At 37.7% G+C, this 17,626-nt stretch overlaps 3 protein-coding genes across 3 annotated transcripts; 2 read left to right on the top strand and 1 right to left on the bottom strand.

The window, feature by feature from the left end:
• Positions 1–653: 653 nt before the first annotated feature.
• Positions 654–4,783, bottom strand: LOC147864433 (Fumarylacetoacetate (FAA) hydrolase family). The gene is made up of 7 exons (XM_087320252.1): positions 4,563–4,783; positions 2,614–2,779; positions 1,880–1,932; positions 1,731–1,793; positions 1,586–1,636; positions 1,356–1,473; positions 654–1,065 (listed from the first exon to the last, which is right to left on the bottom strand). Exons 1-7 carry the CDS (start codon positions 4,662–4,664, stop codon positions 953–955), a joined length of 666 nt encoding a protein of 221 aa, XP_087176378.1. The 5' UTR covers positions 4,665–4,783; the 3' UTR covers positions 654–952.
• A 7,321-nt stretch (positions 4,784–12,104) lies between these two features.
• Positions 12,105–13,784, top strand: LOC147864432 (uncharacterized). Its single transcript, XM_087319756.1, has one exon. The coding sequence runs from the start codon at positions 12,105–12,107 to the stop codon at positions 13,782–13,784; it is 1,680 nt and encodes a 559-aa protein (XP_087175882.1).
• A 1,109-nt stretch (positions 13,785–14,893) lies between these two features.
• On the top strand, positions 14,894–17,013 carry LOC147864431 (uncharacterized). Its single transcript, XM_087319755.1, has one exon. It carries the CDS (start codon positions 15,181–15,183, stop codon positions 17,011–17,013), a length of 1,833 nt encoding a protein of 610 aa, XP_087175881.1. The 5' UTR covers positions 14,894–15,180.
• The last annotated feature ends 613 nt before the right edge of the window (positions 17,014–17,626 follow it).

The following is a 17,626-nucleotide window of genomic DNA, read 5'->3' as shown; positions in this document are numbered from 1 at the left end:
GTATGATTTTTAGAACTTTCTGCAAGTTTTCACTGGAAGCAAGACAAGCACACATTGTGTTATTGTTTTCTACCTGCTCAAAAGCAGTGGTACGACTTTTATAACTTTCTGCAAGTTTTCACTGGAAGCAAGACAACCACACATTGTGTTATTGTTTTCTACCTGCTCAAAAGCAGTGGTATGACTTTTAGGACTTTCTGCAAGTTTTCACTGGAACCAAGACAACCACATTGTTTTATCAATACCATCTAGTTTAGCAGGGTTAATTATCCCAAAAGTAAGCTATTTCTACCCCAAATATTTTCTTTAAGTCTTCATAGATCATGATAAGTTACAGGTACACAATGTGAGATATACTGGAAATGTTACATATGCATCATCATATATTGAACATATATCATACTGGAAATCCTTTTGTTGTCATCAATTAATAACAAGCTTAGTGTCAAGGTTACTCTGGGATGTGTAATTTCCGATCTATCAGTGGAGAAAATTTAAATGCAATCGAATATATGTATCCCACACTAGGCAATTAAACATTCATTTACAAATGCATATTGATGCAAAAACATATTACCCATCATGTATGCAAAACCAAACTATTAAAATGGGTATGATGCAAGGGTACTCTTATACATATACTTTGCGGTATATCAGTGAAGAAAATTTAAATGTGATCAAAATTACATGCATCCTGCAGCAAGTGATTAGATGTTCATTTACGTGTACAAACTGGTGCTAAAACATGTTGCTCTGCATGCACGCAAGACCAATAAGGACTCTCAAGTATTGATTTAAAGTCTCTTTTATGGATGGATACATGTCAAATACGTATTATTGGCTTTAGCCAAAGGTAGTGAATCAGAAGGCCTTTAGAGTTAATTATATGTCCTGATGTAACTTGATTCATCAAGTGTGAAATTATTAAAGAAGAAATGTTAGAATCAAGTATTTACAACTTGATCTTCTGTCTAGAGACCACAGGAAATGACATGTCAACCAATCCAGTGATGCCAGCTGTTATAATCTGACCAGCCTTAACAGGCCCAACACCCGATGGAGTTCCTGACATTTAAAAAAAACGTTGGTTAATCAGATATTTTGCATGACAAGTGGTGCAGTAAGAGTGATGGCGTATTTTCTCCAAATCCATCCAAGCTAAGTAAAGGACAAATGTATGTTTTTCAAAAGAGCTGAAAATTAGATAAACAATAACATTTGACTGATTTGATTGGGGTTTCTATATGTTTTAGATTGCATGAGACGCTGTTGACATACATATTACATACGGACAAAATTAAGCTCATGACACCAAAATACTCTAATTTTACATAATGTTTTATTCAAATGTATACCTGTCAAAATAACATCACCTTCAAATAACGTCATAATGGAACTTATATGACTGATCAAGAAGGGCACACTGAAGATCATGTCTTTGGTAGAGCCCCTTTGCCTTACATCACCATCAACCTGAAAAGGCAAGTTTCTTTATAATTGCTAAGATTTTATTATTCTTAGAAGCCACTACTCCTTATGCTTCTCTAAATTTTAAGTAGCTTTCTGTTAGCAGTAGCATGCATACCTTAAGCCAAAGTTCCAAATCATCTAGTGAATGAACATTTTTCTTTGGTATCTATTGGATATCAAATCAGCAAAATCAGTTTTTTGTCTACTAAAGAAAATAATAACCAATATTACACTAGATAAGCCTAAGTCGTGATGCATACAAAATCACTTATTGGAGTAAATGTGTCATAGCCCTTGGAAACTGTCCACGGCAATCCTGAAGCCTTCGATAGAAAGAAACACAAAAAAAGGTTTAGTGATAGTAAATAAGTATCAAATAGATTATCTTTATTTATAAAGCTCTTCTCACTTTTGCAACGCTTTGTAGATCTCGTGCAGTCACATCAATAGCCAGTGCATAGCCTAAATTAAGTTCATAAACATTCAAAATACAATTTTCAAAATACAGCTATCTTGATAAAATATGTTGTTCGATCATTTCAACTTCCCTAATGCAGCTAACTCGCTTGAGAGCTAATTTTCAATATTCTCTTGACTCTGCTACTGTTTCAATGTACCCATGAATACATAAAGATCAGTTGTTTTTATTTGTCTTTAATCTGATATATATATATATATATATATGTATGTATGTATGTATGTATATATGTATGTATGTATTTATGTGTGTATGTGTGTATATATGTATGGCAATAATATATCATATATATTTTGTATATATGTTTCAGAAGTTACATTGTCATTTCACTTTGGTCCCTTCCATGACTGACTGAAACATTTCAGAACTGGATGCGCTATTTTCCCTACCATGCAATGGGAGATGTATTAAGTAAAGGCCTGGTTTGAGACCCAGACGGAGATGTATTAAGTAAAGGTCTAGTTTGAGACCTAGAGGTCCTATATTCATGCATTTACAAGTTAAATTCCCAGTACATGCAGCATCTGTAAAGACTCCTATATTTATGTAGTTACAAGTTAAGGACCCAGTATAGGCATATGTATAGAGACTCCTATGTGAATAATCTCACTACACCTTTCTCCGTTCTCCTACTTGGTGCCCACTTCATATTATTAGCAACTCACCTTCAACATGATCCATCGCTCTTTCTTCAGGTATATCACGGCCTTTGGCTCCAATAACAACAGCAAATTCAACTTCATGGTGAACCGATTCCAATGGTTGTGGAATCTCAATCGATCCACCTTGATGCACGTACGATGATGTTGGTTTCAAGAAAAGAACAGGCTCCTGAAAAGCTAAAATGATGATGCATTAGGAATATGGGGAAGGTGTTGGTGAGCTAGGGAGGCTGAGATGTTTTGTGTTCCTTTGTGTTTCACTCATCTATTGTTTTCTAAAAAGGTAAGAAACAAAATTAGTCTGTGCTAAGGGGGAAATAGGTGAAACCATTTGTTCACTTTGTATTTTGCTTCATGGCAGATCATCCAGTCGAAAATCAACAAAGCAGATATAAATAAAAAAACTCACCATAAAACCAGGTAACAGAAAATAGCTCACTAAATTATGAAAAAGCTAAATGCTGATGCACTGCAGCCAAACCTGAAGATTAAATTTCTATTGTCTGTTTTCAATCTCGTCAATTTCCTCTAGTTTGGTTTTTTGAGATAAGAAAAAGTGGCATATTTCTTCGAACAGGGGGAAATTTATTTGAAATGATCTTGAGATTAATAAGGTAGAAGTATTACATACATAATCTCCCCTCAGCAAGTTAGGGATGTTGCATTAGATTAGGTTGAGAAAGCCATGACTCCTATAATGGAGGGAAAATGTAGCTCCTTAAGGTTTTTTGCATATACAGAACAGTGTTGTCTACCATCTGAGTTCAAGCAATAACTGAAAATTCATATTCCCCTTCCAATCATTGGGTTACTCTTTTTACTATCTTCATCACTGGCCCCATAAAGAGTGAATACTACCTACAGATAAATATTTCTATGATCCAAATAGAATGTTATTGCTTAACACATAAAACACCTATACATATTGTAGCATATTACAACTTTTTGCAGGTACCAATATGACCAGATTTTTCGTAAATATCAAAATTAGCCATAAAGCCTTGCAATGCCAACCCATTAAAGCTGGGCATTTGGGGTTCAAGCTACAGTGGGCAACTAATCATGGGATCATCCTTCTCCCTTCTGAACATTCTCTCCTCTATCATCTCCTTTTAATATAGAGCATCTTCAGAAACTACTCTTCAAAATTCAACCTAAGTTTGGATTTATACGTGTATAACTGGAAAGTTAATCTCACTAATGATTTATGAGAAATTTGCTGCCAAAATTTTCAGTGGCATGTTAATCTCAAAGCATGTTTGCAAACAGATCACTTGCGTGCGTCATCTCAGAATTTCGTCAATTCATTAGGTACGTAAGGATGCTTGGGGTTTGTTAATTAATTGTTTAAATACGTATTCATCCATGAACCTAATTTCACTGGAATCAAAACTAAAAAGCAATCTTAACCATCCAAATGGAACATAAAAAAATGTTGTGTACATATTCATTCATAGGTCTAATCCATGCACAGATTGAATGCAATCAATGTAAAAAGCAACATTAATTGTTTAAATATGTATTCATCCATGAACCTAATTTCACTGGAATCAAAACTAAAAAGCAATCTTAACCATCCAAATGGAACATAAAAAAATGTTTTGTACATATTCATTCATAGGTCTAATTCAAGCACAGATTGAATGCAATCAATGTAAAAAGCAACATTAAAAAATTTAAATGGAGTAAATGAATATGTATATCTGAGTTGGTATATATGCCATATGCACTTATTTTGTTATGGATGTATGCAGTATGTATGGGTATATGTACAATGGCGGCATGTATGTATGTGATGTGTATGTGTTGAGAGAGTATCTGTATGGTATGTGTCTGGAATGATGACATGTATATGTATGGGTATGTGCATGTGATATGCATGTATTATGATACGGATGCAGATGAACATGTTGCGTGAGAGAGAGAGAGAGAGAGAGAGAGAGAGAGAGAACCTTGGGCAGAGCGTTGCCGAGTTCCTTGGCATGAGCGGCGTAGTTGCGTCCCACGGCAACAATCTTGGTGCCCACCTCAGTGAACAGCTTCCTACTCGCCATGGCTGGCTCAGACTCCTGCTACTGCTACTGCTACTGCTACTGTCGTCTTCTTCCTCGATCTACCAGAGGAGCCTCACCGATACATACATACATACATACATGCATACATACATACACACATCTGATCTACGCTACAGAAACGTCATCAATACATACATACATACAGACAGACACGATACAATACAATACAATACAATACAATACAACAATACAACAATACATACAATACATACATACGTACAAATTTACAATACAATACGAAACAATACATACATACATACAAATTTACAATACAATACATACATACAAATTTACAATACAATACGAAACAATACGTACATACATACATACAAATTTACAATACAATACAATACAATACAATACATTGCGTGTGAGAGTTCCCCTCTTTGATTTCTTTGTTGACGGTTGGAATCCAAGATTGGCCTTCCCACATGAGGAGTTAATTAAGAACTCGCTCCTCTTTATTTCTCTTCTCTTCTCTCATTACACACAACGTCGTGTCATGTTGTGGTGTCGGTAGGTTTGTTGTCCCATACATATATCACATATTAGACATCTGACACAAAATTCTACGGGGTAGCTAACTCTAAGGTGTGTGTCCCTTTGGTTTGTTTTCCTTTATTTCCATAGATGCCCCCCCCCCCCCCCCCCCAAGTGCCCTTGCTGGTCAACCCATGACTCGATGTACTCATATGTGCTTGTACATTTTATATCTCAACAATTGTATTGGTCAAGTTGTCTTTGTCTTTTCTTTCTTTCAAAGGTTGTGTAAAGGTTGTTTGGGGAAATAACCAATACCTATTTGGAGGAAATCAACAAAACACTCGGGTGTATTGCGAAGTTTTTCTCTCAAACCTTTGCATTCCTTATATATAAGGGAGAGCAAGTGTTTGTAGGCGATGCTTAATGGTTATATGGATGAGGAGCAAGGTGCAACATCTAGCATGATCTACATGCTTTGTCACCTATTAGTTTAGTTGCATGAATGCACAACCCCAATATGAATTGGGAAAATGCTTATTACTTCTTTGTCAAACAATGTTTAGCCAACTGCAATTATGAGTCCTAAGTTTGACAAATTTCTACTCTCACAATTATACTAGAATTGCTTTTTATCGTTTTGTTTTGTTTTTGGGCGAAGAACTTGGATTGTATACATTTTGTTTGGATTTTTGGCATTATAGAGAAAATTTCAAGCATTTTATTTTCAAATTTAGGGATTAGTGTGGATAGTTCTACTCATAAGAAGACCTCTAAAAGTACTTTTGAAAGTAGCGAAATATTGGCAAATAACGACGAAAAGGAAACATGAGAGGTAGAAACCAAAGGTGTGAACATGAGACCTATGAACCATGGGACATACACCCAACCCACAGTGTACACAAGTTTTAACAAAGGAGTAATGTTAGCTATTACTCGTTGTACATGCAAATTTGCAATATGGTAAAAGAGAATGTTGTAAGTTTAGTCTAACTAAGTTCATAATAACCATATTAGCAATCTTGTAAAAGCATATTTGTCTTGAGTGTGATTGTTATATATTATAACAAGAGCAATCATTAGGATCAATAATAGATACATTTTCGACAAAGTAATCTTTAAAAAGAAGTAATCATTAGGATCAATAATGGTGTGTTTGTCGGTCTGGCACATTTGGACCAGGTGTTGCAAGTTTGTTTTTTTGCAACAAAATCTCCCACACGATTAGGTGATGCGAAATATTTTGGTTCGAGCTAGTGTTATCCATACGATTGTATGTGGATGAGTGCATAAGTGCGAAAGTATTTGCATGTAGGCTTGTTGTAAGTGTATGTGCAAATGTGCACAAGAGTGAGTGTGAGTATGTTGGTATGTGCATGAACACATGCACATTTGTGTACATGTGTGCAAATATGAAAGAGTGTGGGTAAGTTGTGTGTGAATGGCTAGACGGGTAGTTACCCCTACATATGTTGTTGTATCTTTTTGATGTATAAACCTCAAGTATCTATATCCCCATATGGGGCATGAATGAAAGAAGAAGAAGTTCCTCTCTAAGTTTCTTTTCTGTTTCTAACTCCCCCCCCCACTCTCTCTCTCTCTCTCTCTCTCTCTCTCTCTCTCTCTCTCTCTCTCTCTCTCTCTCTCCTTCACGCTCAATCCCTTCGGAGGGGGGTAGAGCCAAGTAGAGCCAAGAATAGCTCTACCCCCCACCCATCAACAGTTGGTAGATTGGTTGTGTGGATGGTATGACTCAATTCAGGGGGAATAAGATGAAGCAGAAATGGCAAGGTCAAATTTTCTACTAAAATGGGGTGGTTCTCCCATGATGGTCAAATCTTCAACAATGCCTACGTGGAACTACCAGGTGCCCAGGTGGATGTTTCCATTGACAACTTCCAATATTGTATAGGGGATATAAATATGTATAGTTGGGGCACAAGTAAGTTATACCATAATCGTGTTACTCGGATAACTTTGTTGTAAAAGAGGACATTATTACCGGATTTATGGCAGGAAAGGCAACATGAGTTTTGTTGATTTTTTTGTTGGTTTTGGAGTTGATCCACTGAGTTGTATATATTGATCCCTCTAAGATTAGTCTATGTGTCCTTGTGAAGTTGAAATAGTGTAATTTGTATGTTTTTGTTTGTAGTGAATTTTGTGTGCAAATGTGCATTTTTGTGCATGCAAAATGATTTGCATATGTGTATTTGTGGTTTCGTGCGTTCAAGTATGCTTGTTTGTGTGTATGCATAAATTTGTGCGAATTATTGCTAATGTGTAATTGTGTGTGAAGGGTTTGTAATTTGGGAAGCGTTATAATTTAGGATTCAATTGATAGTTATACTTGCTTTGTTGGAAAAGGAAGGCATTTTGCTAATGAGAGATAGTTTATTGTCGGGCTCATTGCTTTTTTGGGGGTGACACGTTGGTTTCGCTTAAGAAAAACTTCAACGGGTTTGCAATGTCATGATGTGGGAAAAGCGTAGGAGGAATTATGTTAAACTACTAAAAATATTAAGAAGGTTTAACTGAATTGCTAAAAGTATGTACTATGAGTAGGAGGTTAAATCTCCGAGTCCTACTTGGACCATAGGAGAATGATTGGATAAATAAATGTGATGGTGAACATTATAATTACCATTTTGTTAGCATTAGGCACCAAAAGGAAAGGCAAAGCATGCAAGTAAAAAGAAAGAACGTGGTGTATGCAAAAAACAAAAAAGAACACCCACTTTTTTTATTTGGCCTCTTGAATCCTATATAAAAAAGGGGGAGCGGCTCATTGTTGGGGGGGAGAAACTGTGAGACATGGAAACACTCCCGAAATCCGAAGAGCGAGGATATTTCCTTGAAGCTCTACTTGTGATCAAATCCTCTCCATTTACTCTTATCTTATTCCTATCCTTCTCCTATAATTTGTTCACTCCATTTAATAGAGCCGGGAATTTTCTCGTTGTATTTTCACTCTCTTAAATTTACTTTTGTCTACAAAAGTTTAATATAAATCTTGTTTCACTATTTTGTGCAACCCTTTGTTTGAGTATCTAGCACAAAGTCTTCACTACAAGGATCACGTCGGAATTCTCAGCTTGGAATTCCGAGCTTGGGCACAAAGTTACACGAATTTGGGCAAAAACGGCGTAATTAAGTTACTAAATCGTCTTGCCGGGAAACTTGTCATGTTGGTACAAAGCCTACGTCACTAGGATTGTGAGGATTTCTTGTATTTAAATTCCAACCTCCAAGTGTGTAGTAGTGACTTTTGATGTTTGGCCGAAACCGAGGTCCCGCCCATCGGATGGCACTTGAGGGCGAGGGGCTAGACACTATTTCCATATTTATGCCCCCCTCTTCGTGACGCAAGGGCATTCGTATTATTAAAATAAACCCATTTCATTTCCCTCCCTCAACTTAGACTAGAACTTTCTCATACTTCAACTTAGACTCAGAGCCTTCGACTATGAGGGTCAGAGTCCTTCGACTCCTATTGCTGCTTCTGTCATTTGCCGTCCATCACCATTGCTGTAGTTAACTTCACTAGACACTAATATATATATATATATATATATATATATATATATCTAAAAGTAAATAAAAATGAAAAATAAAAGAAGAAGAAGAATGACATTAATATTAATAAATTATAATATTTTTATTTTTATTTTACCAAAAAAACACTACTCCACATTAGTTAGCAAACAAAGTACATCAAAGTTCAACCATATTCAGTAAAACTCACACTTCTCCCCACAAAACTAATCATAATCCCGATTCCCCAACCCCTCATTTACAACAAAAGTATCCCACCGACTATTTTTCATTGCTAAATTATAATATTAAAATAGTACGTTATAAGATGTACTTTCCATATTCCATAACTTATATAACTCCTCGTCTATTTTAATCATTAGATAAGTCTTTGATCATGGCATGACTAAATATTTCTTTTTCTGGATAGAAGTAATCCTTCTTTACCATGGCATGACCAGTGTTGGGCAAAGTCCCAGGAACAATGTTAGCGTTCCGGTTGGGTTGGGACTTTTGCCGGCCAAGGTGGGGGACAGCCGGAATTGATTCCGGCCAAGTTTTCCTACCAACCGGAATTTAGCCGGTTCATATTTTTTGAACCGGCTATTTATATAGTTTATGTAAAAAATAAAGGTAAAAAAAAGTTTTTATATATATTTTTCATGTTTTTCCCCTTTTTTTGTTTTACTTTCCCCCCTCTTTTTGTTTTTCTCCCTCTCTGTCTTCGTCTGATTTCCTGCTACTCCCTCCTTGCTCGTTGCTCATTGCTCCCTCCTCATTGCTCGTTGCCATTCCTCCTTCCTACTTCCTAGTTGTTCGTTAACCACTGCTTGTTATTCATTGTTCATTCACTGCTCACTGCTCACTGCCCACAGCTTGTTGCTTCTCCCTCGTTGATTGTCGGCGGCCTCTCATCACTCAAAAATTGCCGCTCGTCACTCAGAAATTGCCGCTCGTCACTCGCTGATTGCTGCTCGTCACTCGTCGGCGATCGCCCATCATTCATCACTCAGCTCTCACCACTCGACGATTCATTGATTTTAGATGTCTCCACCAACACATTGATTGAATGGATGAGAAGGAATTGAGCCAATACATAAGTGTTGTCTTTATGCGCCAAGTAAGAGACTTTAAATCTCCCACCAATTCATTCTAACTGTTGCTTATTTAAACATTGAAATTGATCCAATGTATAAACATGGTGATGTCGTGATAAACCACTTGCTTTTCAATGGATACCAAGCCAAGCCTTGTGCAATGAGTTTCATGTTTGGTTCATTATATATTCAAAGATTTAGATCATGTAAATTTACAAGTACTCCTAAAGCATTGTTGTATAAAAGCGATCCATGTTAACCTTTAACAAAAAATTGGAGTCACATAATTTAGGGATTTTGGTGGTAAAGTAAGGGATCATGCATTATTTTGGCATTTGCATCCCGCTTCACCTTATTGATGTGGTTATAAGGTTGGACGATGTCATATTGCAATTTGTATGTGTTTTATGTTTCCATTGACATGTCTTGTAGTAGTTTTGGCAAACTAAAATGAAATAGGAGAAATTTTGATAAGAGGTATATTACAATATCAACGAAAGTAGAACCTATCATAAATATGACCTTGTGCATAATTTCTATTTCACTATTACTTGATTATACTATATCTTTTGAAATATTTTTCTCGAAAGAGGAAAAGAAACATACATTTACATCTATTGCGCATTTGTGGCAACATAATGAAATAAAACACATTTCTGAAATGTTAAGCTCCCTCATTATACAAAAACCTCGTTGGTTTGGTATCTTCGTTTGAATGAATTGTAAGAATAGTGATGATGATATACTAAACATCCATTAGAGACCATCAATTGTTACAAAATGTCTCTTGAACATTGTAAGGCAAAGATGTGGGATCATTGCAAAGTATGTGCATTGGAGAAGAGGATTACATCTTCATGCTTCTTTTTAGTGGGTGAACATGAACTTGTGAAGATGTAATGGAACTAGGTGTGGAAAGAGATTTGCTCTTCTTCATCATCATCATCAAGGGGCTACTATGATAAACAAATAAAGAATCTGAAATACTATTTACTTATTACAATATAACTAGATGAACCAACAAATTTGAGATGAGAATCATCATGTAATTCAAACACATGTAGTGGACGATAGGTTGAAAATTGGGAGGGAATTATGTACAACAAATTATCTTAGCACAAGAAAAGCATAGAAAGATGATGGGAATAAACAAGAATAAATCACAAGGAGGCATGTATATTCTATTACTACCTCGCATTCGTATTGTCATCTTGTTTGTGATCTCTAAAGTGTATCTCAAAATCTTTCCTACTAGATGCATTTTGTGGGAAAACGAATTTCTTGACATATTTGAAATGATTTTAGCTATGATTTCCTTCTTTTTGACATATTTCTTGTTTGGAAATTTACATTAGCAGCATGTGATTTTATGTGTTGAATATGATGTCTTTCTTGGCCGTTGCAAATCAATTTCTGTCCATTACTCCCATTTGTAAATCAATTCTAATTTATATCTTAAGTTTTTGTGATCTCTAAAGTGTATCTCAAAATCTCAGTGTTCTAAACTAGAGCTTATTTAATGTGGGTAAGCTAATGTGAGCCATCCTCTTTCTTCTTTATTTTCTGATAGATTGGAAGGTCCATAGTGGAAAATTGATCCTTTATTTCCTCAGAAACTTCAAATATCCCAGGTATCTTAATTTGTTTTTTCTTTTTGGAAACATGGATTGTGTATGTAGGTTTCGCCTTCTTGTAAATAGAATCCATATATTATGTTAGTGAAACATTCTCTGCATTATTGTTACAGACTTACAGTATGTCCCAAAACAAGAATATGAAAGGCAAAGGAAAGCAAATTAGCCTCTTTACAATGCCCGGCTTTAGGAAAAACTTGCCATCTAAAGAAGATGTGTCTCTAGAAGAGCCTATAAAGGACCATCAACACTCCGAAGAATTACTTCATGAGATGAATAGAATTAGTAAGGCCAAACTAAAATTTCAAGAAGATTGGCTTACTAAATTTAAGTGGCTTCAAGAGGATTTAGAAACTGGTCTTTTATGGTGTAGTTATTGCAGGAGTGATCCTCATAGTAAGTCTTCATTTGGCAAAACAGGTGCCAAAAACTTTAAGACTTCCGCATCGGAAGAACATGCAAGAAGTGTGGCCCATCGAGATGCCATTTTGTTACAAGAACGTGACAAGAATGGTCTTGAAAAATGTGCATAAAAAAAGAGAGCAAGTGTGGATGTAGCAATTGAAAAATTGTTTAAATGTGCATATTTTATAGCTAAAGAGGATTTAGCATTTAGAAAATTGGAAAGCCTCTTACGATTGTTAAGAGAATGTGGTGTGGAAGGCCTTCCATGAATGTATAACGATAATAAGGCTTGTGCAAGCTTTATCTTGCACATTAGCAAGGCTCTTGAAGCTGAGATCTATGATAGGTTGAGGAAAAGTCCTTGGTTTGGGCTTATGGTAGATGAAGCTACCGATGTAAGCGTAACCAAGAACTTGATTCTTTATGCTACATTTGTGGAAGGAAGGCAAGTAAGAACCTCTTATTTGGGGTTACTTGAAGTAGAGGATGGTACATCAAACACAATAACAGAAAGCATTTTAGCATTATTAAAAAAGTGGAACTTAGATGTTAGAAAAATGATGGGATTTGGAAGTGATGGAGCATCTGTTATGGTAGGTATGTCTACAGGTGTTGCTACAAGATTGAAGTCATATAACCCATTTATGACTTCCTTACATTGTTGTGCACATCGAACAAACTTGTGTGTGCAAGAGGCTTCAAAGAACATTGAAGTCAAAGAAACATGTAAACAGTTAGATGCTCTTGTGAATCGGGTGGCTGCACATTTCTCGAGGAGCTCACTACGCCAAGGTGAATTAACTAAGATGCAAGATGCACTAGAATACACACATTTGCATATTCTTGGGATTGTGAAAACACGATGGCTTAGTCGGCATGGTGCTATCATGAGGGTATGTGATGCGTATGAACCCTTGATGAAGACTTTACAATCGCAAAGTGATGCATACAATGTATTCGTAAGTTTAAGAAACTTCAAAGTAGTGTATATGCTTCACTTTCTTGCAGATGTACTTAAGATCATGTCAACGTTAAGTTTGGAATTCCAAAAGGAATATGTGGATGTGACATGCATTGGAGGTTTGGCTATGATAGCCATTGGGGAGATCGAAGAACAATTTCTCCATCATGTTATGATGGATCTAAATGGTTTTGAGAAGGATAGCTATAGTTATCCAATTATTCCAGAATATGGTAGAGAAAAAGGAATGCTTTCAGTTTTAAGAGATGCTATTAAAGGTAATATGTATAAAAGCATCCTCATGGATAGATGTATTGATGGTGAGGACTTGATTGAAGCCATACAATTCCAAACTTTGTTTTCTAAGGCATTAATAGAGACAATAAAAAAGAGGCTTCAAGATCCGGTAACTCTTTGCGCATTGAAAATGTTATCACCAATGAACATGTCTGCCGGATCTACAAGCATTTTAGCACGAAAAACTATGGGTCTTAATGAGTTGAAAACACTTGGAAATTTTTATGGCATTCAAAAAATGGTAGATGGGAGAGCGTTTTCTCCCATAATTGATAATGATAAATTGTATGATGAATATGCAATTTTCAAAAGGCAAGCTACCACGGAATGGCTTGGAAGAGATTTCTTAGATGTTTGGGGTATGATAAATTGTAATGATGTGTGGAAAGAAAAGCTACCCGAACTTCTAAAGATTGCATTGATAGGTTTAATCCAATGTTCTTCTACAGCAGCGTGTGAGAGAGGCTTTAGTCGCCTAAATCTAATAAAAAATAAGTTTAGAAATAGGCTGAAAAACAATGCGATTGATGCATTGATACGAATCTCTACTGAAGGACCTGAACTAGAAGAACATGACTTCAATGTTAGCATTTTGTTGTGGCGAGAAAGCAAGGCATATCGTCATATTTTTACAAGAACTTCTCATGAGCATGATGATGAGATCGAGGACTTCATAGAAGATATAGATTAAAACTTTATAAATGTGATCGATTTTGTTTTAGAACTTTCTATATATTACATCTAATTTGATCTAATATGTTGTTAATGCTACTTTACAAAGGTTTGAAAAGTGAAATATGTTTATAAAGTTAGATTTTTTTTGGAAAATATATTTCTTTAGTTTTTGGGTTCCAAAATTTTGTAATTGATTTGATTTGGTATTGCATTAGATTTTTTTTTGGTTATGCGGCCAAAAAAAATTTCAACATGTTCCGGTTGACATTGTTGTTGGTAGGAACGTGGCCGGCCAAAATTTTAAAATTCCGGTTAGGTTCATGAGAAGCAGGAAAATTTCCGGTAGGGGCTACAAACTTTGCCCAACACTGGGCATGACTAAATATTTATATATTTGACCATGGCTAACAACATAACAAAGTGTTGAAAAGGTAGCCTCACTTACATGTGGGTTATATGGTTTTTGAAGAGACAACTTGTTAGTAATATTCTAGGCTATGAATCATGATATGACCATTTACTTGAATTTTTAAGGCCATATTTGTAATGATAAAATCATTGGCATCATGTGAAGAGAATGTAATATAACATAATGATTTATTCATTTTTTTATAATGTAGCCTTTCACGTCCCCAAATCTAAATGTAAACTAAATGCTGAAAAATTAATGACCAAGGACAAGATTACGTTTTTGATCATTGAATGTTCATTTGCAAATGATTAGAGAGTTAAGGATACGAGAGTTTGTATAATTTGACCAGAAATGGTTTCAAATTTGTGTTGAACGTGTGAAAAGTTAATCCTTATATATGAAATAACATACATTAACCATAACATGGAAAAACGTTGTACCCTTTGGTTGATGCATCTACATATTCTAATGAACGACTTCTTAGTACGGTTCCAGATCATGCTAATAAAGGGGTTATTGATCTTGAAGCACAAGGACAAAAATGATAATTGTTTTTTTGAAGTAAACCATGAGCTGCCCTTTGGATAGTTTGTTTAAAATTACATAGAAAGCCAAACATTTAGGTGTGACAATGATTAGTTAGTTATAGCGTCAAGGCAACCACCCCCCATCCACGAACAACCATGATGACCCAACATGTCACGACTTTTAAAACTACAAAGGTTGGACCTTCTCGGACTTAGCTAGTTAACTCCAATCACATTGTTCCTCTCACCCCATGAGCCCAACAAGGAAAAGCACGCTCGAAACAATCCCATATTGCATCAAATCTCCCATATAGCATCAAGGCCTCTATGATCTCAAACAATCCCATATTCCATCGAATTCCATATAGCATTGAGCCCTCCTACAAACCAGGCGACCTTGATATTATCCCCCGAACAAGACAATGGACATACCGGAGAGCTCGCGAATGACACCGATGAATGATTTTCACAAAATGGCGGCAAATGGGGACACCCAAAAGGTTCAGTCCATTCTCAATGGGGACATCAAGGAATTGTTAGACTCGGGAGGTCCGAGGAACAACACGGCGTTGCACCTCGCCATCCTGTACGGGCACAAGGACACGGCTCAGGCCCTTGTGAAGAGTGGCGCGAACCTCACCATCCTCAATGACGACGGAGACATGCCCATCACCTACTGCTCCTCCTCCTCCGACCCCGAAATGCTCGAGACTCTGCTGCTCGCCGCTACCGCACGCGAGTCCGGGATCGATAGCCAGGTGACTTGGAACACAGATTCTTTGGGCAGGAACATCCTCCATTATGCATCCTTGTACCTGAAGGAGGCCAGATCCATGACCCTCATCCGCAAATTGATGTCCATGGCAACATCTGAGCATCTTCTCCTCCGAGATAAGGATAAAGCAACATTCATGGAGACAGCTGCAGAGTATGGGAACACTACAGTGGCGGAGGCACTCAAATGGAGAATCCATGCCATGGATACCGACACACAGAAGGCATTGATCAATGGAGAGGTTGGGATGAGTGCTCTTATGCACGGCCACAGAGATTTCTTCGATCAACTGGTTGAATTGAGCAAGGTCATTCCTACCGAGATGAAGATCACTCTAGCCGACCTTCTCAAGAAGCTAAAAGAAGCAGCTAGACTCCAAAAACTGGAGGAGAATGCAAGGAAGCAGGAATTAGCAAGGCTTGCTGATGAAAACGGGCTTCCTACATATGTGGCTCTGTATGCTGAGAAAGATGAGGTCTTCAAGTTTCTCCTGGAAACTGGACTCCTGACAGTGAATCAGTGGGATGAGGAGTATAAGCGCACATGCCTACACTGGGCTGTGGTGCACAAGAGGGCAGACATAGTTGAGAAGCTCCTCAAAACTTGGGACCTGAGGCCAAACCCAGGGATGAAAGACGCAAAAGGGAAGACAGCACTGCAGATAGCATTTGAGGAGAACAACCAAGAAGCGATGGAGTTGCTGAGAGGAAGGCCAGCGTTCAAGAAGTATGAAGAGAAGCTGTTGAGGGACAGGGATGTGTATGTGCAGGCACTGAATGCAGTGCTGGTGGGAGCAGCGCTGATAGGGAGTGTGAGCTTTGCTGGCTGGCTGCAGCTCCCATCACAGACGGCATTTCAGAGGGTGGAGATGAAGGTCTTCTGGGTGAGCAATGGCGTTTCCTTCTACTCTGCTGTGGCAGCAATGTGTGTGGCCATAGCTGCTCTGCTACCCACACCCACCAAGTATGTGGGCGGCATCGCGAATCAGTTGAGGTTGGAGCTGCTGGTGGCGGCGCTCTTCTTGAAGCTCTCGCTGGCGGGAGTGGCCATGGCCTTCGCGGGGGCCGGCTTCGCTGCCGCCGGAGCCGCCTCCGCACCGGAAAGCGACTGCGTGGATGATGACACTTACGGGCGGAGGCACAAATCACCATCATGGGGGCCGGGGCCGAAGGAGTGCGAGAGCCTCTACTGGAAGCTCATGTCGGGTAGCACAATCCCCGGCGCGTTCTTCGTCGCCGCCACGCTAGCCATCATTATGTATCGGCTATTCGTGGACGTGGTCCCCATGAACAACATGCGACGGCGGCTCTTCGCCGGAGGCAAAACCGAAGATCCGTCACGCTCCACCTACTCCAACACCAACTTGGGGATGCACTACTCGTATGACCTCGTCGAGAAGTTGGGGAAGCAAAACCCAAAGGACCTCGTCGAGTCGTCCTCCGAGATCTTGCTATCCAAAAGGAGGGAAGAACTCAAGAAACTGGGTTTCGATGTTAATAGGACAATATCCCCACCACTAACTCATAATTAGTGAGGGCGGATTCTCATAACATAGGCATGCCTCACAACAAAACAATAAACCTCGACAATGGTATCATCTATCTTACCGATGTCCTTAAAGCACGAGAGTCATGGCTTGTGGTTCTCCACGGACAGAAGGGCCTCTTATAAACACCCATAAATCTGCTTCACCTTGTTTCTCTTAGATGAAAGTCGTATGTCCAGTCAAGACAATGTATGTTTACTTCGCGCAACACACACAAAAATAAAGGGTTATGTCCTGGCACACATAAAGAAGACCTCTTATTGAAACCCATGTTTCCATAAGACGTTTTATGTCTTTTATTTTGTCTTTCTTACATAAAAGCTAAATTCATTCTTTGTTGTTAAGGATTTCCATATATATATATATATATATATATATATATAGTCTTTTATGGACACCAGAAAGAGGGTTTACGTTGTCGTCATGTGTGCATGTGAAGAAAAGGGTTAAAACTAAATAGATATAAAGGATTGAAGGAAAGGAAGAAGTATAAAAGGATAGTCACGACACACAAGATAAAACAAAGTCAAAGAAAATAAAATAACATAGCTCAATTGTCAAGAGCTTAAATGATGAGTCAGAAGTCACACGTTTGAGT

This window comes from Azolla caroliniana, unplaced genomic scaffold (genome assembly GCF_043228905.1).
Source record: "Azolla caroliniana isolate FFs.n. ecotype wild unplaced genomic scaffold, voAzoCaro1.0.p SCAF_5, whole genome shotgun sequence".
In the NCBI taxonomy this organism is placed as follows: Eukaryota; Viridiplantae; Streptophyta; class Polypodiopsida; order Salviniales; family Salviniaceae; genus Azolla; species Azolla caroliniana.
The sequence above is the reverse complement of the archived record's forward strand: the minus strand, read 5'-3'. Positions and strand labels throughout refer to the sequence as shown.